Here is a 20,087-nt window from a genome sequence, read left to right on the forward strand (position 1 = left end):
AACGTGCAGGATGGCTGCCAGGTGAGGCTCTTCTAACCCCTGCTCCATCCTCTCTGCTTCAGATCAGCATCTTCATGACTCATCTGTCCAATTACGGCAACGATCGCCTGGGCTTGTACACCTTCAAACATCTGGTCCACTTCCTCAACTCCTGGACCAACTTGAAGCTGCAGACGCTGCCACCTGTGCAGCTGGCACAGAAATACTTCCAGATCTTCTCTGAGGAGAAGGACCCTCTGTGGCAGGTATGCTGCGGGCCAGCATCTTGTGTGGAGGAAATGGGGGAAGCAGCCCAGAAGTTTGGGACTGGGGAAGGGGAAGTAAGTCATAGCTGGCCCTGCTTGGAGTAGGAGTTTGGACTAGGTGACATCCTGAGGTCCCTTTCAACCCGCATTTTCCTATGATGCTATGGGTAAGCAGTGATATTTCACATCTTTGTGGTTCTGCGGGCAGTCCAGCTGTGCCAAGAAAGGATTTGCCCGGTAGATCTGGAAATAAGCCCAGTCCTTTGTCCAGTCTGCTGAGCAGCGTGGCCTTCCTATGTATCTGCTCTTGCCTCAAGGCAGCTGAGCAGTGGCGCAAAGTCCTTTCTAGGCTGCCCTGTCTCTAATCCTCCTCTCCTGCATTTCAGGATCCCTGTGAAGACAAGCGGCACAAAGACATTTGGTCTAAAGAAAAGACCTGTGACCGGTTCCCAAAGCTCCTCATCATTGGGCCTCAAAAAACAGGTACTTCCCTTCACTCTCAGTGCCATGAGCTCATTGGGAGGCCTGCCAAATCCCCTGTGCCCACCTCAAAGAGCCTGTTGATGGCCCTGCTGGCCTGAATCAAAGCGGGAAGAGAGTTTTGGCCTAGGTCAGCTCTTGCTTTCTCTCTGTCTGAAGGAACGACTGCCCTTTATCTCTTCTTGGGGATGCACCCAGACCTGAGCAGCAACTACCCCAGCTCGGAGACCTTCGAGGAGATACAGTTCTTCAACGGACACAACTATCACAAGGGCATTGACTGGTAGGTCTGCCTGCCTCTCCCCACCACAGGGTCTAAGCTGCCTGGGTGGGAGTGCCGGTTCCTTTCGGAACAGGAGCAGTGTTGCTGTGGGGTTTCCTGTCAGCCTCACAGCCTCTGGACCCCTAACGAAGAAGCTGAGGGGAACTTGATTTTAGCTGAAGGTAGAAGTAGCAGTGGTTAGATGAAGCTGTGATGTAATAAAACAAAATTTGTTCCTGCAGCTTTGCCTGATTAGAGGCCTCTGTGGCATGGCCTAAGAGGTGGGTCTCAAAGTTGGGGTCTAGCCAGAAGTGGGGTCCACCCCCGTGTCATCAGCAGGGAAAGGTAGGCACTCAGCTTTCCAGGGGTGTCACAGGGGGAATTGGCCTCCCCTGGAGAGGCAAGGGAGAGCAAGCTTGGGATACTTGGCCATTGCGGGGTGAAATGAATCCCACGCAGGCTCTCCCTGTTGCAGAGATGTGATGATTTCTGCCCCGGCTCTGCCTGGTGGCCACAGAGTGTATCTTACCCTGAATGCCTGCAGTGCCACCGAGACTGACTGCAGTTGCTGCCACGTTGCCCACAGGCCATTGCATTGCCACAGTTTATTCCTGAGATGTCATTCTGAAGGCAAAAGCCGCTTGCCAGGACTCAGAAGTGCCCTTGGCAGAAGCCAGGCTTGTGTGTGTTGGCTACACCACGGCTTCTGGGCCTGCCTGGGGAACCTGGTGAGGCCTGACTGTCCAAAATGGCTGGAGGGGATTGTAGAGCCCCAGGCAGCATGCATCACAGCTGGGGGAACCCTGGAAGTTTAGTGCTTGGTACAGGAGGTCAAGACTGTCACTTGCAAAGGAGGATGGCAGGGATGTCTCCTGGACCCTGTCTGCTTGCCTTATGCTGTGCGTTTTCTACAGGTACATGGAGTTCTTCCCTATCCCCTCCAATACCACCTCTGACTTCTACTTTGAAAAAAGTGCCAACTACTTTGACTCGGAAGTGGCTCCCAGGCGGGCTGCAGCCCTGCTCTCCAAGGCCAAGGTCATCACGATCCTCATCAACCCTGCAGATCGAGCCTACTCCTGGTATCAGGTGAGCTGCCTGCCTCTGGAGCTGCACTGGCTCCCTGTGGCAGCACCAGCCTCCCATGTCCCGTTGAGTCAGGAGCTTCCCTTGCTGTCAGCTTGGTTTGGGAATGGGGATGGCCCCTGGAAGAGGGGAAGTTTTCTTGGCACTGGGCTGAATAAGAAGTCCAAACACATGGCATGGTGACTGGGGAGCTATGATGCTCAGCTGTGTCTCAGGGACAATGTGGGGTTTCTAGGCCCACCGGCCTTCTGTCTGGACTGCCCCAGCAGCAAATCCATCTCGCTTGTGTCTGACAGCATCAGCGAGCTCACGATGACCCGGTTGCTCTGAAATACACCTTCCACGAGGTGATTACAGCTGGACCCGAGGCCACTGCTAAGCTCCGGACCCTGCAGAACCGCTGCCTGGTCCCAGGCTGGTACGCTACCCACATCGAGCGCTGGCTGAATAACTACCATGCCAACCAGGTATGAAGGACAGCACCTGTGGCACCTCGCTCATAGGACTGGCAGCACAAGGGAGCCCTTCTCTCCCAAGCAACGACACGGGGAGGAAAGGAGCTTGGGCACAAGTCCACGGCAAGGGTGCTCCTGTGGGAGCTTCTCTTCTTATACCCTAATGACCTTTGGGATAGGAACAAAGGTACTTTGGGTAGGCGTGGAGGGGAGATTTTGTGCAAAAAGGAAGCCCTTGTAGTTTCAGTTGGTTATGACCAAGGCACAAAGATGTCTCAGTCTGGGGGCAGGTAGAGCTGAGCATATAGGGGAGGCTGGGGTTTTTCCTCCCTAAGTGTGTGAATGCAATGGAGGGTCAGTGCGTAAGGCCAGGAGTGTGCAAGGATGTGACTGTCTCACAAACTCCTTCCACCAGAACTCCATCCTCTGTCACACGAGGGCTCTTCTAAGCAGTGTTATAAAGGCTTGGTGGGGCTGGTGGCAGTCTGCAGAGGTACAAGTGGGGAGACGGGAGGGATGGAGGGAGACGGGTGACCCCCATCCTGATGTTCGACATGCTGGCGGTGGCACAGAGGGGTTTGGGTGGCTTGGTGGGTACAGGGTGCCGGACCAAGCAGGCAAAGGGAGCGCCTGTGGGCTTTGCTGCCAGCCGCTCTCAGGCCTCAGATCCCCATGTGGCCTTCGGGGTTGCCCTGTCCAGTGGTACTGCAGGAGCAGAGTGGGACAAGAATAGCAGGCAATGCTCTCCATTGCTTCGAGCTGCCTGTAAGGGAAATCAGGGCTAGATCGCAGCCCCAGTGTGACCTACACGGACAGGGAGAGTGGGTGCTCTGCTGGCTGTATATGGGCCACGTTGGGTGATTCTGCCCAGTCTCTGAATGATTTTTCCACTGTCATATAATCTTTGAAAGTCTGTTGTCTGGTCCTGGTGTAATTGCTGTAATACAATCCTGGCTGTCAGTGGGTCAGGCAACTCTGAGCCGAAGCTTCAGCATCATCCTGGATTGAACCTGGTTCTGGATTTTGTTTGCATTTTTTTTCCCAACACCCAGTGTAAGGGAACACTTGGACATGTTAGCTGTTGGCATCCGAAAGAAGACCCTGTGCAGGCTTGTGGAAAATTTGGCTCCCAAATGGCGAAATATATAGGAAAGGTGGTATAATGTGCCAGGAGACTTTGGCTGGGAGCCAGCAGGATGTGGTTACCTGACAAGCTGGCCTGGACCTCACAGGTCTGCTTCACTCCTTACAGATCCTCGTGCTGGATGGCAAACTGCTCCGAACAGAACCCGCCAAAGTGATGGAAACAGTCCAGAAATTCCTTGGTGTGACCAACTTCATTGATTATCACAAAACCCTGGCGTGAGTCCTTCCCAGAGTTTCTTCTTCCTCTTTAACCAGGAAAGCATCTGCCATTCCCCATAGCACAGAGAGCGGAATCTCTCTTTTTACGTCAGGTTTCCATCAGGGAAAACCAAGAGCGTAGAGTTGCCCCAGTGTAGCACCAGAAGGAACAGTACCTGGCCCCCTGGAAGTTCGTAGCAGAGCTCCCACTGATTCTGATGACACCAAGATTTTACTTGTGTCAGCCTGGGGCCAGAACCGGAGCTCCTGATTGCTGAGATTTATGCTGCTGTCTGGAGTAGCTGCATTCAGATTTAATGCTATGGCTTTGAGAAGCCGTTACTTGCTGGGACACAGTGACAAGCCTCTGCAGGAAGCCTGCTCTTTCCCGGGATCATGTTTATCCAAAGCCATAAGGCTGCATTTCTTATGGGTGACTGCTGCTGAGTGCTGCAGCCATCATTTTCCATTTGACAAGCGCCCCACTTTGCTTTGTTTATCCTTGTGCTGCAGTGGGGACAGTGGTGTCATGCTGGGCAATGCAGGAGCAGCGCCTGGGTCCCCCGGCAGTTGAGAACTGAGTTCCAGGGGTGCATTCGGACCGCTTGTGATATTGCCTCATGCTTGGGGTGTTGGGCGCTGGCTCCCTGGCTTCTCATGCAATTGCTACAGAGAGCTGCTCTTGCTGCTTACCATATGGCACCTACGCGGGTGTTGTGACATCTTCCATTTGGGGACAGCAAGTGTGGGCTGGCTGGTGGTTGCAGCTGGGGATAGCTCAGGCTGAGCTGGAGGAGGGCTGCTATGGGTGCTTTGCATGCTGGGGCAGTGCCTCGTTACTTCTTGGTCACTTTGCTAATTATGACAGTGAAGACATTGCATCTGTTTTAATACGGTCATCCCTCTCTAAGCTTTTGAGACAGTCAAGCCTGCCACAGAAAGCACAAGCCTTAAGAGCTCCTAGAAAAAGAGTAACTTATCTCCATGCTGGCCTTGCTGTCTTGTCTGTATTATGGCCTCTGTAAGGCTGTGGCCAGGTGCTGTGGGGCTTCCATGAATATCCAGGAGTGAAGGTGCAGCAGAAGATAGTAATAAAGCCCACGTAGGCCCCCATGCTTCCAGACAGCAGGGAAATGCAAGTAATAAATGAATGTTGTCAGGCTGCTTGTTGTGCAATTGTGTAGGAAACCTGTTGTACAAGTTGGTCAATAACGAGATGTTAGCTGGGCTGTGAATTAAAAATAGGTGGAGAAATGCTGCTCTAGAGCACTGAGATGTTACAAACTAAGGGGCAGCACAGTGGGGTCATGTCAGACAGCATCCTTGCATGCTGTAGGGAAGTGCACCTGTGCAGAAGGGTCTCAGTCGAGGCTCCAGCAGGTTGTGCTTGGCTTAACAAGAGGGGTCAAGGCAGAACTGTTGTTTCACAGGTTTGATCCAAAGAAAGGATTCTGGTGTCAGCTTCTGGAAGGAGGAAAAACCAAATGCTTGGGAAAAAGCAAAGGGAGGAAGTACCCTGAGATGGATTCAGACGTGAGTACTCAGAAAACCCTGTGGGACACTTGCTTTGCTGGCAGCATGCCCTAGAAACAGCTGCAGTGCAGGGTGGAAACGGGCAGGGAAGGGCTGTGCTGGGTGTCCCGCAGGGCGGGCAGGTGTGGGGGCAGCAGAGTTTGCTCCAGAGCGTTGCAGCCTGTGGCCCGCTAACTGTGGTCTCCGTTCTCCTGTTGCAGTCGCGAGCTTTCCTGCGGGACTATTACAGGGACCATAACATCGAGCTGTCCAAGCTCCTGTACAAAATGGGCCAGACGCTGCCCACCTGGCTGCGGGAGGAGCTGCAGAACACCAGGTAGCTGCTGCCTGCCGCCGTCCTGAGCAATAGCGGAGTGAGGCTGCGAGGAAGACCTCCCGTCTGACACCGAGCCGAACCCGTGGAGGGGGGAGCGTTTCTGAGCAATATTCAGCTGCGGCCTTCGAAGGAGACCCCGAGGAGCCCGCGGCAGCTGCCGAGCGGAGAGTGGGATGGCTGTGCCCAAGGCCGTGTGAGCTGCGGCCTGACTTTGCGGTCCCAGCACTACGACCTCTCCACGTACCCCCAAATCCATTCTTTTTTCTTTTTAATTCTTGGGCTTGTCAAAGAGGTCATTTGTCATCCTGTTCTGATGGGGAAATGGGGAACTGGTGCAAATTCTCTATTTCTCTACCTGGCAGAGGTCCTAACTCCCCTCGGCCTGAGAGCAGCATCAGAGCAGTTCTCTACCTCCTCGTCAGATGATGGGGAAGCAGCTCCAGGCACACCGAAGATAACTTTTGCTGGTCTGGAGCAGAGGAAAGGAGCTGTTAGAAAGCCAAAGCCTGAAGTGACCCTGCAGTGTAGCCCAAGAGCAGGAAACAGGAGTGTGTAACAGTGGTTTGCTGGATTCCCCCAAAATCTAGTGTTCAAAGCTGAGAAAAAGGTGTCTTTTTTATTTTTAAAGACTTGGGCAGTATTTTTTTGTCATCTTTGTTTGTTTTTTAATCTCCTCAACCTCTTATTCCCAGTCCATGGGCAGTGTGATGGGAAAGCTGTCACCCAGGAGAACTGAACTGAGAACTGGCCTCGACAAAGTTCCCCGGACGACATCCGCCCCATCCCCCTGATCGTGCGTTGCAATGTTTTACACGCGTGGTATTTTCTGTGGTAAAGCTGAGGGGCTGTCTGGCAGCCCTGGCGGCCGGTGCCCTCCGGTGCGCTCCAGACCCCGGCTCAGAACAGAGCGGGCTCTTGCGGACAAGGCGGATTTTGGGATAACGGCGGTCAGAAGGATGCCGAGAACTTCAAACCTCTTGAATATTAAAAGCTAAAGTATTTTAATAATGTTGGGTTGGGTGGGAGGGTTTTTTGTTCTATTTTGCAGGGGATTGTTTTTCTTTGGTGCCAGAATTTGTACCTAAGCCTCTAGGATTTTATTTCGTCTCCTTACCTGTTACACAAGAAGTGGACAAAGGTCAGTGGGGAAATGGGAAGGTTTCTTGCTCTGGCTTCCAAGCTGGAGACAGACACATCTTTATACTTGTAACAGTGACATACAGAAGCTGCACCTCTATTTCTGCCTCTCTCCCAGCGCCCCACTACATGCTCTGATTTTTGCTGCCAGTGTTTCATCGGTGAAGCTTGCAAACACACCACTCTCTCTAGCTACCCTGGGAGAGTGTGTGCATGAGGGTGAGTGTGTGTGTGTGTGTGCGTGCATGAGTGTGTGTGTACCTGTCTGTGCATGCTGCAGCAGTGCCAAGACTGAGCCATCGTGAGTTTATGTGGAGAAGGGCCCAGGTTTCTCTTCGGATGGAGCTGTTCGGACATGTGTGCCAAAGGTTCGGGAAGGGCAGCCCTGTGGGCGACCCTTTGTGGCAGGCTGGGAACGGAAGAGGGGGCTTTCTTTGCTCGCCAGCCCAAGAACCCAGCAATTTTCGTACGTTAGGAAAGAAGAGGTGGTGAGAGCTGTGCAAGGAGCAGCTGTTGTGGGCCAAGTGCCGCAGGGCCCCTGCAGGAGTGAGGAAGAGCCTAGGGTCTGCCCTGCCCTGGGGCAGCTGAGCAGTCGCTGTCCATCTCGGTGGCTCCCTTCATCCTGAGGTCTTCTCATGCCTGTAGCTGCACTGAGTGGCTGGGCTGTGGCTGTGGCGAAGGGCTGCCCTTTCCCTTCACGAGGGGGTGCAGAGCTGGCAAAATACAGCACGCTTTTCAGACCATTTCCAAGGCATCGATAGCATTGTCGCAGGAGAAGCCAAAGGCCTTAATTTCCCCCGAGCTGGTGGTACTGCAGAGGGAGACTGGAGGGAGGGAAGGACAAGTGCTTTCTCCAGCCCGGGGGAAGTTTGGCCCTTCGTGGCAGTGCATTTGATGGTTGGCTCCTGAGGAAGGTGGTGGGAGCTCTGCGGCCGCCCTTGCGCTGCCGGCGGAGCTGGGCAGCTGCAGCACTGCCCCACGAGGTGAGCAGCGGTGGGAAGCCGCGGTGGTGGTTGCAGCAGCTGCCCTGGGCTCGGGAGCAAATTCAGGGCAGCAGCGGGGGAGAGCGTCAGAAATGCTGGGCTTTTCCACTCCCTTTGTTTAGTTTTGTCTCCGACAGCGGGGTGGGCCCCTCTGGGAGCGGGAGTTCCCACCGTTTTATTTTTGCATGAAACTCTAGTGATCCCCGGGGGAGGGCCAGGGCCGAGGGAGGGCTGGGGCAAGGATGCTGCACTGTTCCCATTGCCCCTCCGTTTGGCCCTTTTCAAGCCCGGTCCCTTCTGGTTGCATTCAGAGCTTCCCGGTCACTAATGTAAGGTCCTGTTGAACTAACTGCTAATAAAATGGGGTTCTTTAGTTTTAGCTGCTTGTTTTTGCCTGCGTCTCTCCTCTGCTCGGCCGGTGAGCTGGCGCGACCGAGCCTCCTGTGGCTTTCGGCCGGTGGACCCAGCTGCTGGGGGGAGGAGGGCTGGAGGCGGCAGCCAGAGCCGCCGCGGCCCCGCTCCGTGCGCGAGGTGGCAGCAGCTGCCCGGCGCCGCGGCACGGCCCCCCACCGCCGCAGCCTCGAAACGCACCGCAGCCCCTGCGCTGCCCCTGGGCCCAAGCCAAGCAGCCGGGCTGGGAATGGCCCAGCTATTTCCCCAGCTCCAGCTCCGCCGCTGACAGCTGGGGTCCTTCAGCCCCGCTTTCACAGCCAGAATAAGTGCACCACCCATCCCCACCCCTGCTATTTCGGTGGCGGAGGCCCCCTACAACTCCCAAACAGGGTGAGAAAGGAGGTTTTTTGGGGGGGGGGGGGGTTATGATGCGCAGGATAGGGGCAGAGATGATCGCAGCGGTCCTGTGGGGCTGCGGGGCTCAGCCACGATGGAGCCAACAGGTCCAAAAGGTGGAAGAGGGGCAGCCCCGGTGCTGAGGCTCTGCACACTCGCTTCATTTGTGGGTTGACATGCCTGGAGGGGCAGGGACAGCGTGCCTAGCTGTGCAGCCCCCCAGCACGCAGCCCTGGCGCTCTCCCTCACAGGCTTGGAGCGGGGTTAGTCAGGGCCTGTGGTGTCCAAAATCCTGACGCCGGCCCCGGAAAGATTGCCTTGAAAAGCACAGTTTTAAAGAAATAAGCGCTGGGTTTAATTTATTTGTGCTCTGGTTTCTCAGCCCTTTCTGTGCTGTCTTCTTGGGGCTCCCTGCGCCAAGAATCCTGTTCATCCCCTGGCTCCGGGAGCTGGGGCTTCGCCAGCACCCACAGAGCATTGCCCAGCAGAAGCCACGGTGCAGCGAAGGGCGCTGTGGCAGGCGTTGCGGGAAGCAGGCAGGATGCGGCCTGTGTGCCTGCTGAGCGTCCCCAGCTCCGGGGGTCCGAGCACAGACGGAAGCCCAGCTCCACCGGGGAGGGGAGGAGATAGCCTTGGGCTGTGCCCCGGGGAGCCATGCGGCATGGTGGGATGCGTCTGCGTGGTGGGACACGTCTGCTCCGTGAGCCCCTAAGAGCAGCACAGCCCTGCTGCAGGCTCCCAAAGCTCAGAGATTGTATGTTTTCCCTCCTTCCTGCTGCCTGGAGGCTCCCTGAAGCTGCCTGTGCCCCCGCGTCCCTCTGGTCCAGCTCCATGGGCTTGGTGGCTCCCCACCACCTGCCCTGGACGCACCCAGCACCAAGCTGGTCCTGGCATTGGGACTTGCACTTGGGGGGCTGCGGGGGGACCCCCCATTCACCTTTTCGGGTGCTGCTGCTGCTGGTGGCATAACCGGCCCCTGCTCCCTCCCTCCCACCTTCCGCAGCCCCTGCAAAACACCAGAGGAGCCAGAGTCAGAGCCTATTTGATACCAGGCGGGGCAGCAGCAAGGTTTGTTTGAGCCTGCCGGAGTGACAGACGCAGTGCTGCGGCGCAGGATGGGACGGCAGGCAGGGCCGCCAGGAGGGCTGCTCCATGCCGCGGCGCCCTGCACTCTGCCCTCACCGGAGCCGCCGGCTCCCCCGCTGCCCGCGGGCCCGTTGGCCTGCTCGCTCTGCGGGCAGCGCCCAGGAGGGGGGCACTTGCAAGTAGGTGTGGGATTTTCTGTCCCGCTGGAGCAGAGCCGCATGCCCTGTGCCTGCAGTTTGCCTGATGTCCCTGTGCTGCAATTAATCACCCACCTGGGGGAAAAGGCTCCCAGCACCTGGGGCCTCCTGCACCCACCCGCCTGCCCCCTTGGCAATGCATGGCTCCTGCGCCGGGAGGGTGGCAGGGGCGCCGGGAGCAATGGCGGGGGGGGGGGCCGGGCTCTGCCCCTCGCCCACAGCCTGTATTGGCACCAGGGCTGTTTTCTGGCGTCTGCAGAAAATGTGCAAACGAGGTGAAATCCGTGCTGGGCAGGGGCCAGGGCCGGGGCAGCTGCGGGTGGCAGGGGCGGGAGCCCTGGCCCCCTCCTATCTCCGGGGGGCATTAGGGGCTGCGGGGCGGGGGGGGAGGACCTGGAGGGCGCCACTGGGGATAACGGGCAGAAGTGCCGGGCTCGGCTTGCCGCCGCCAGCATCCCGCTCCCAGGCGGCCGGAGAGCAGGGCCCTGGGCGGCGCCAGCAGAAGGAAGCGCTCTCCTCCCCCCCTTTTTTTGCACTTTATTTTCTTTTGGCTAAAACAGACCTCCTTTCATGGCGGCTGCGCCTGGCCCGGCCCCCAGACCCCACCGGCAGCGGGCCGCCAGGCCCCTGCTGCAAACCGGCCATGGCAGGGAAGGGCTGGGGGCCGGGGAGGTGGGCCGCACGAGGGGTGGTGGGCCGCACGAGGGGAGGTGGGCCGCACGAGGGGTGGTGGGCCGCATGAGCGGAGGTGGCCATGGCAGGGACACGGGACGAGGTGGCTGCCACCGGTGGGCCCACCAGGGCCGAGCGCTGCCCCATGCCGCGGGACGGCTCCTGCTCCTGTGCCGGCAGCATCCCAGCGGCGGAGGGGCAGCTCACAGGGGCACTTGGGCCCCGGCGGGGCGGCCGGGTGCCTCGCGCCGCACCGCGGCTGCTGTTCTGGCTCACGGGGGCCTCGCCGTGCAGGCCGGGCCAGGCCTGGGGTTTTGGCAGGAGGCGGCGGAGGAGCCGAGCTTCGCTCCAAGAGCTCCCGTCAGAAGGTTTGCGAGAGGGGAGTGGGGAGCTGCGGGAGGGGAGGAAAGCCACGAGTTTCCAGGGTTTCTGCTGGGCTCACTTGGGGGGGGATTACAAGCCTGGAAAGGCAGAAGATTTATAGCCCCCTTGCTCCCCTGGCAGGTCCATCTGCTACTAGAAAGTGCAGTTCAGCCACACAACGAGCAGCCTTGGGGAGGGAGTGTATTAACATAAAGCTCATAAAAGAAGGGAATGGAGCTAAGTTCACAGTTTCACAGCCTCACTTGATTTACAAAAGCCCATAAACATTTCTTGCTGCGGCTCACCGGGGGGGGGGGGGGTGAAGAGGAGGGAGGGGGCTGGAGATGGGTTTCGCAGCATGCAGAGCGAGGGTGGGAGTCCAGGCAGGACGGGATGGAAATAGGGGCTGTGGGTACGTGCACCCCGTCCAGCTCCTCCTGCCCTGCCGGCACGAAGGGGCGCAGCTGTGGGGTGTCCTGCCGAGACGTGAGAGCTGGGTGTGGGCCACGCGCAATGCTGAGGACTTCCTGCGCGGTGGGCCGCTGCAGGTCTTTCATCGCCTGGTGAGTAGAGCGGGTGGCAGCACAAGAAAAGAAACCTCTTGGACATGCTGAAAGCCATCTCCTTTATTTGTTTTCCAGCATGGATAGAGGCCATGGTGCCCTGCAGGGCTTTTTTTTTTTGGCAGGGGGGAGGGGGCTGTTCTTCCTCAGCCAGATGTTCTGTGCATTGAGCAGGCTTTACTGCTGGATGAAACTTGATGTTCAAATAGAGCTTTACTGATTGGACTTTTGTGGAAATCAGTGTTATTTTAATTGAAATTTTTCTTTGCAAAATTTTGATGTTGGAGAAACCTCACTGTGATCCTCACCATCAGTGTAAAAGCCTCTTGTCTGCAGGGGTGACTGCCACTCCTCCGAAGGAGCACCCAAAAGGCGTCTTGATGCGGCAAGGGCTAAGGCTTCCGAGACCTTGGCTTCAAGAATCTGGAGTGGGGGCTGGGAAGTGCCATAGAAATTATTCTGTCATTAGGGAGGGTCTTCAAGTGATCAGCCGCTTCAGCGGCTCAAAACAGAGGCTGCAAGTCGGTGCGTTTGCACCCTATAAATAATAGCCATCACCAAGCACTAAAGAGCCCCTTCGCTCCCTGGGGAAAGGAGTGGCCAGGAGCAGATGGCTGGACGTTAAAACCAGATGATGCAAGTATTTCACACTGGGGCAGAACGACAAAACCAGCGATGGAGTCTCCTTCCTCCCAGGCTCTTTTACCAAGGCAAGGAACCTTCTCCTGGGAGGATCCTGCTGTAATGCTGGGAACCTCATGGAGGGGTGGATTTGGCCAGCTTTGGCCTTGGCTTCCTGGCAGCTGCCTCCCTGGCGGCAGCGCTGACGAGCTGCGGTGGCACCGCGCACTCCTGCGCTGGAGGCTCGGGAGAGCTTTCCACTGCCCCACCACATGGGCTGCCACGTGGGGATGCTGCCCCGACTCCACTCTCACCACTGCTGCTGGGACGTGACTTTGGCTCTCCAGCATTTGTATTTATGGCATTCTTGTCATGGGGAGCCAGGTCTTGCCAAGTGGGGGGAGACAGTGTCCAGGTGATGGGGGGGGAGGCAATAAAAGCCAGCAAGAAGGAGAGAGAGGCTGGTGTTGCTGAGCTGCTTTGGCAGAAGCACGGCGAGGAGCGAGGGGGCGTTTCTGACCCGTCGCGTGGGATCACATCCTCCAACCCACACGGAGCTAAGCCTTTGAGAGCTGTGACGATACAGCAGATCCGGGGTACAGAAATAGTCCCCCCGTCCTCCAGCTGGGTGGAGAAACATGAGAAGATCTTTAAGGCTCTGACCCTGCCGTCCTGAAACCCTGGGCCCGGGCACAAGGTCTAGGCGTGAACACACCGTGCTTTCAGGGAGGCAACTAGCCTGCAGGAGAGGGGCTGTACTCTGAGAGCTTTCCAGGGGAGGTGTACTGTATTTGTATTTGTTTTGAAAGGTTAATTAAACCTTAAATTAAAAAAAAATTGGCATCCCAGTCCTCCTTTTTCCTTAAATTAAAAAAGATCCTCCCCTTGAATAAAAGCCATGCAAAATATTTCTTCTAATTTCCCTCCTGATTTGGAAGTGATGCCTTTTTATTTTGTGGAAAAAGAAACCCTAAATTTTAGTATCTGAAAAAATTTCAATGTGATATTTTTATTATATGTTTCTATACCCCTGGGCTACAAAGTTTATAGAAATCTTTTGCAAGTTGTATGTCTTCCTCTAAACATGCATACGTCTTGTTTTGAAGATATGCGATGCTCTACACATTAGAGGACATTTATAAACGAAGAATACATTTACAATGCCTAAGACTGTAAGTATGAATCACACATTTAAATGTCACGGTTTAATTCAAAAAATGCCTCAGATGTAAAATAGATTTTAAATGTCAAAGTGTAGATGACAAAAATATGTTTCTTCCATGCAGGAAAATTGCCTTATAACAAAATTACATTAATCCCAGCTTTCCAGTGGCTGAAGTTAACCAAGTTCTGCGAGCAGTTTCCTTTCAAAGAAGACACATGGAGGAGAGAAACGCGAAACCGCTGGGCTTGGCGCGGTGATGGCTTGCACATGTGCCTCGTGGAGCCCAGGTCAGTGGCACAGCTGTGCGGAGCCAGCCGCCGCTGCCGCCCAGGACACGGGCGCTCCTCGGGTTTCCAGCAGCACCAGGGAAGAGCCACTGCGGGAGGCATGGCCCGTGCCCCTGGCACCTCTGCCTGGCTTTGCGTAGTGGGGGCAGATTTTAGCCCCTCCAAGCCAGGCTGCCCTGCACCAAGCCTTTGTCCCTCCCGGCGCCGGTTATTGAAACCACGTGTTGGAGGGAGCTGCGGGGAGCCCGGGAGGCAGTCGGGGCTGTTTCCGCCCAGGGAGCCATGCCGGGCAGCCAGTAGCAGGGCACCACGGCAGCACGCTGGGAGAGGAGCTGCAGGGATAGCAATGGGGTGAAACCCCACGTGCAGGATGCCGTCGGGAAGGAGGAGGCTGCTCCGGCAGCCAGGCTGTGCATGGTGCACGCGCCGCAGGGCAGCTTCCAGCAGGAGCGGGGCCGGGGCACGGCCGCACGCCCGCCCCGTCTGCAATAACATGGGGCGTCTGGCTGTGCGGCACAGAGTGGGCATTGTTCGGCTGCCGGGAAGGCCGCTGGCCTTGGGGCAGGCAGACGGCGCCGGAGGAGGGGGCTTGTCGTGGGGGCGACCACCAAACCGGGGCTGCCGGAGCCTCGTATTTTTTTTGCGCAGCTGTGGAGGAAAAGGCTCGCGAGGAAGGCTGTCTGGGTTCTGCAAGAACAAGCCGGAGGGGGCGGGGGTCCTTCCTCTCCCCTCCTCTCTCGTGGTGAGACACGAAGGAATCAAAGGCAGCCTTGGTCGGGGAGCGGGCCTCCCTGGAGACCGCTCGCTCGGCAGCTTACTCGCAGATGGAGCCGGCGCGGCAGCTTTCAGAGGCTGCCCTGAGCGCACGCACATGGCTCTGCTGAGCTGCAGCGAGCCGCCTGCCCGCGGGCTCTGGAAATCCCTCTTAACCCTTTCGGCGGAGGTAGCTGGCCTCTGCAAGCCTGCCTGTGCACCCCGGCGCGTGCTGGGGCCCTCTGCCTTCACCCACCCCCTTCTGTGCCTGGGCGCTTTCCCAAGCTGTGCTGCTCTCTGCGGTCGGGGATGCCAGGAAAGCCAGCGGGACGGCCCCAATGTCTGAGCCCTGCTCCGAGCAGTACCCTCAGCATCGCGCAGGGGGTCGGGTCAGGTCGGGAGGTGCGTGCCCCTGGGGGATGTGGGTGGGAGAGATGCCCCTGCCTCCGCGTGCTGCTTCTCTCCGCCCTGCCACTGCCGGAGCCCAGGGACGCCCCTGCCAGGAGCCAGGCGCTCCCAATGGCTGGGGAAGCTGCAGCCAGGAGCCGCTTGGCAGTTTTAGCACGAATGGAAAAAGATAATAGCTGATAAGGTGATCCTGCTTCAATAATGCAGTGAGGCACCTGGGAAAGCCAGCAGCAAAGCCAGGGTCAATACACCTTAGGATTAGAGAGGACTGCGAGGTAATCAGCAGCCGATAAAAGCAAAGGCAGCTGCGAAACAAGGGAGGCTGGAGGTGCTAAGAAAGCAGCTTGTGCAGGCCAGAGAAATGTGGGTGGCTCTGGCTCTCCTGGCAATTTTTCCTTGAGCAAGCCCAGCTTCTAGTGGCATGCCTGGCTCTGCGCAGACCTGCCCGAGCAACCTGCCCCCTCCTCGGACAGCGCTCAGGTCCCCCTTGCAAGGCACCTTGGGAGCGAGGAGGAGAAACGCCAATGTGAGCCAGGGCCATCGCAGATCTGCGGCTCTGCCCCCCGAACCAGGATCTCCAGCTCTAGGCACGGAGCAGGGAAACGTTGCAGGGTTTCCCGCTGCTGCACATCTGGGTTGAGTCTCAGCACTGGTCCCCCCGCGTGCCACAGGGCTGCGGCTGCCGGAGCCGCCGGGAGCGCTGGGGGCCGGGAGCACGCAGCGGGTTGCCCCATGCTGCAGGCAGCCGGTGCCGGGGGCCGCAGGGAGCTCAGCGCTGCCGAGGGACCACTCAGCCCCCTCTCCCACCTGCCCCGCGGCGGCCAGTGCTGCCGTCCCTCCCGCAGAGGTGCTCGCGCCGGAGGTGCACCCCACGCGTACACGGAGGGCTGCTGGGCGCACCACTGTGCAGGATGGGGCCACAGACAGTGAGCCGGGTCCCCACGCTGGGCTGCTCAGGGCCCCCTTCCCGGGGCCACCCACAGGCACATGGATATTTATAGGCGACATGAGCGGAGCATCCAGCCTCGCACGGCCCCGTGCCTCCATGTAGGCACACACACAAAGGCCATACAGGCCCAACACGAATCAAACACCTCAGAACGAGCCAGAATAAATATTTTATGGTAAATTACCAGAGCTAATAATTATAAAAATCTGTACTTATGACCCGAAGCCAGGGAAGGATTTGCAAGCAGCTGGTGGCCACATGAGCGGCCGTACCCTGAGCTCCTGGGCGGGCCGCCGGCCCCCTCCCCACTCTCGCCCTGTGCAGGGAGAGTCCAGGACTGGGGGCATCCAAGGGCTGGGGGCTGAGCATCCCCGGGCATCTCCCCGGATCCGGTGCCTGGCGTTACTGGTGAGCGCTGAGTTGGGCTCTGAAGTCCCCTGCGAGCGTTAGAGGTCTGTCCCAGGGAGATGTTGCCGTCCCCACGTGCTGCGGTGGCCCGTCGCTCCTGGGGGAGAGGGGAGGGCATGTGCACACAGGAGCACCACTTCTTGTGAGGGACTCGATTCTCAGAGCACTTGGGATTATCTCACTGCTGAAGGTCTTGGGGAAGAAAGCATTGCGATGGAGGAGAGGCTGGAAGGAGGGCAAAGGAGAAAGGAGGGTGAGGGAAGGCCCTGACAGATGATGGAGGGGGTCATTTTACTCATCTGACTGCTCAGAGGTGGCTTTTGGGGTACAGCCACGTTTAGGGTCCGTGCTCTAGCTGACCCTGCTTGGACCAGGTGATCTCCAGTGGTGCCTTCCCACCCCAACTGCTCGGTGATTCCTTGGCCAGCAGAAGCCATTTCATCTCCCATGCTGCTCTGGCCTGTCTGGCAGTGGGGGACGTGGGGAGAGCCGCAGGCGGACACGTGCCCCCTGGAGCCGGCAGCAGAGCAGACCTGCAGCAGGAGCCCAGGGAGGCCCAGGAGGCTCCTGCACACCCTGAACATGCCTTGTTGTGTTTTCTCTCTGTCTTTCAATGCATGCATGTTGCTGGAGCAGGGCTGGCGGGCCCAGGAGGAGCCCGCCTGTGGCAAGGCTGGCAGAGTCGTGCTGCCGGTTCCTGGCACAGCGCTGCTGGTGGGACGCTGCAGGGAGAAAGGGGGCTGGCCCTGGCAGGCTGGGAGGGCTGGCTGTGTGCTTAGAGCTGCACGAAGTGTGCGCAGGGAGAGGAGCTCTGCCCCAGCATTGCGCGGACCCCTCGGACAGGGACTGCAGCTCGGAGAAGGCACCTGGCAAAGACGGAGCTGTAGGCTCCCTTGCCATCCCCTCGCTGCAGCCTGGTCTCCATTGGGCTGGGCTGGAGGAGGACTGGGGGTGGGAGCAGGACTAAGTCTCCATGGAGGCTGCTGGGAAGGAAATAAATATCCATTTGCAGCAAAATGCAGTTTTCCCATGGCTCTTGCCCATCTCGCAGGGCCCAGATTTGCTCATTCCCGCAGCAAAAACCCCTGCAGCACCCAGCGGGTGGGAAGCCAGGAGCAGAGAAGCAAGTTCTCTGCAGGGAGCTCTTCCCTTCCCTCACCAGCACCAGGGGCCCTGGGTTTGCGGTGGATATGCTGTCAAGTAAATAAATAAATAAATAATACATGTTTCCCTTCCTCCTTGCACTGATTCTGAGAAAAATAAGATGGACTTCAGGCCACCACCAAGCTCTCCCTCGCTCTGCTCCTCCGGGTTCGTGATGGCCGATGACTCAGACAGTAAACAGCGTCAGTATCCAGAGCTCCAGCCCCGCTTGGCTCTGCTCCTGCCTTGGACAACTTCAGCAACAATAGTGTTGGCCTTGAGCACGGCTTACTCACGGAGTTACAGACTCCTTTAAATGCAAGACATCCGCTGCAGTGGTTTTGATTTAGACGGTGAGCTGGGTAAAAACAGAGAGAGAGAAGGAGAGAGCGAGTGAATTTGGGCAGAGGTGCGGGGAAGAGGGAGGAAAGACCACGGCTCGCCTTGAACATGGGGGCTCAAAAGTGCTTTGCAAATGTCTGCCTGCTCCTCAGCCCACAGGGAACTTGCTGGAGCAGGTGGTTGTCACCTCCCGGCTGCAGGGAGCGAGGAAGCGAGGCAGGGCGGTGTGCCCAGAGGCTGCAGGGAGGAGTAAAGCCCAGGAGCTCTGCGAGCTGTGTGCAAACATGCCACTGCGGCCTCCCCAGAGCAGCTCTCGGCAGTGAGCAGAGCAGCGGCCAGGGAAACCTGCCCCAGCACCTCTGCGCACCCCAGCGCGGCGGTTCAAGAGGGGCCAGGGCTGCCCAACCTCGTGTGAGGCCTTCAGTTTGCACCCGCGACGCTGCGCGGAGTTGGCCCCCGTGGCACTGTCCGCAGCTCGGCCCTTCCTCCCGCTCGCTCCGAGCCGGGAGCCCGCCGGAGCTGCCGCCTTTGGCTGCATGGCCCTTGGCTCCTAGCAATCAACAGGAAACGGGAGATGGATTTCTCGGTAAACCGGGCTTTCCATAAACAGCCCAAGGGGGCTGACCGGCGATGGGGGGAGCGGCTCGGAGCCAGGGCCGGGAGCTACAGCTGTTTATGACATTTCTGTGCTGTCGCCTCCTTCCCCCGCTCGACAGCTTGGGGGTCCTCTCCGGCCAGCCCCCAGCCTGCACCAGCAGCAGCGCAGAGCCCCTGTAAAGGGGTCTGTACCGTTTCCCACGCCGCCTGTGCTGAGCTCTCCTCGCCGCGTGCCCAGGCGTGCACCCATGTGCAAGCGGCCGCCCTGCGGATCCCGCACCCCCTCTGCCCACTCAGGCCGCGTGCAAGGCGCACGCTGGCCTGCGTGCCCCGGGTCTGCGGCGCGGGCATTGCCGCCTGGCACTGCACCAAGCGAGGTGCCCCAGTGACGGGTTTCAGGCCTGAGAGCCCAGCAGGGCAGCCAGGAGCTTGCTGGCATTTGCTGCGGGAGGCGCTGGCGGAGAAATGCTGCTGTTGCTGGTCCGGGATGGGTGCGCGGACGGCGCCCAGCACCGCCAGGGCAGCTGGGCTGCACCCGGGCCAGCGAGGGTGCAGGGCGACGGCACGTGGGTCCGGGAGGTTCGCAGCCCGGTGAGGGGCAGCAGCCCGTGGGGAGCAGGGCACCTCGCCGCAGGTGCATCCCTCACCCCTGCAGCCTTCCAGAGAGCTCTCCCTGCCGCTGCGGGGCTGCGGCGTGGCGCGGGCTGCTTTCGGCTGGCGGCACGGGGAGGTGGGGGGTCAGGCCGCGGCGGGGGCCCTGTTTGTGGAGCCGAACAAAGGGGCTTCTCTCTGCCCCGGCTCTGGGGGTAAAGCGGCTCCTTGGCAAACGCAGCCGCCTGCGTCAGAGGTGGCGGCAGCGAGCCGGGGGTTTCCTCCGCAGGGCGAGGATGGTCGCAGCGGCAGGGCGGTGCCGGAGCCCCCGGGAGGCTGCTGCTTCCGCCATCAGCGTGCCATGACATCGGCCAGGCTGCCCGACTGCACCAAGCTGCCCCTAATTTTGTTTTTTGGGGGGGGCTTTTATTTTGCCTTTGAAAGGTGCAGAGATGCCTCAGTGAGAGGCGAGCCCTGGCCTGTAGGCAGATGGAGGTGAGAGGCTGGGGAGCGAGGCGATTTCTGCAGGCTGGCGTCTGTGGCAGGCGCACGGCTCCGGCTCTCAGCAGAAAGCTGCGGTGGCTGATGACTCCTCACCAACGTGAAGCAGCAGGTAGTGCCAAGACTTTCCAACAAAAGTAAATTGTACAACCTACCAAAACACAAGCTGCTCTGTGTGGCTGTATAGACATTTTTGGCATGTGCTTATGTGCATGTTTTGGCACAGAAATGCACATCCTATTTCCACATGATGGATGTGCAAGAAATGTGTTTCCCTGCAGAGGGGGGCTGCGCATATCCCTGGCGGGAGTCGGAGCGGGGCTGTCAGGGGGACGCGCGACAGTGCTGCAGACCCCGGGAACGGGATGCTGGCCAAAGAGAAACACTGCCTGCAAAGGGGATGAGCTGGACCGGAATTGTCTTTTGGAAGAAAGCTGGTATGTGGGTGTGTTTGTGCGTGAGGACGTTGGACCGGGGAGTGTGTTGAAACAGAAGGCCTTGATTTTTCATTTGAGACGGCCTTTCTGATCTCTTGGAATATAAAATGAAGCATTACAAGAAAAAATAAATTTCCAAATCAGAGCAAACTGTTCCTCCCCACCCCAAAAAATCCCCTTCACAGTCACATTTTTTCTCGCTTGCTTGTTTTTCTGCCTTGGCGTGAAGCTGTGCCTCTGAGTCTCAAATGTCTCCGTGACGCGGCTCTGCCGTCTCCAGGCTGCCGTGTTGGGAGGCTTGGGCACGCACTCGCTCCTGGAGCGCTGGGATGTGCTCCTCACCCTGCGGAGGGATGTGCGAGGAGCACATGGGG

General features: G+C 58.4%; 1 protein-coding gene and 1 long non-coding RNA gene across 3 annotated transcripts in view; both read left to right on the plus strand.

Moving 5' to 3' along the window:
* NDST1 (N-deacetylase and N-sulfotransferase 1) overlaps positions 1–8,220 on the plus strand; it is a 41,777-nt gene extending 33,557 nt beyond the window's left edge. For both annotated transcript variants that reach the window (XM_064520880.1, XM_064520881.1), the window contains exons 8-15: positions 63–245; positions 632–728; positions 885–1,008; positions 1,902–2,076; positions 2,370–2,540; positions 3,781–3,890; positions 5,303–5,405; positions 5,606–8,220. In XM_064520880.1, the coding sequence (XP_064376950.1) occupies positions 63–245; positions 632–728; positions 885–1,008; positions 1,902–2,076; positions 2,370–2,540; positions 3,781–3,890; positions 5,303–5,405; positions 5,606–5,725 (1,083 nt within the window). In that variant the 3' untranslated portion in view covers positions 5,726–8,220. The remainder of the gene's footprint in view (positions 1–62; positions 246–631; positions 729–884; positions 1,009–1,901; positions 2,077–2,369; positions 2,541–3,780; positions 3,891–5,302; positions 5,406–5,605) is intronic.
* Positions 8,221–11,307: 3,087 nt separating this feature from the next.
* Positions 11,308–19,820, plus strand: LOC135330019 (uncharacterized). The gene is made up of 3 exons (XR_010391731.1): positions 11,308–13,304; positions 13,419–17,598; positions 19,220–19,820. It is a non-coding gene; the product is annotated as an uncharacterized LOC135330019 (long non-coding RNA).
* The last annotated feature ends 267 nt before the right edge of the window (positions 19,821–20,087 follow it).

The sequence above is a fragment of the Dromaius novaehollandiae genome, chromosome 15 (genome assembly GCF_036370855.1).
Source record: "Dromaius novaehollandiae isolate bDroNov1 chromosome 15, bDroNov1.hap1, whole genome shotgun sequence".
Taxonomy (NCBI): Eukaryota; Metazoa; Chordata; class Aves; order Casuariiformes; family Dromaiidae; genus Dromaius; species Dromaius novaehollandiae.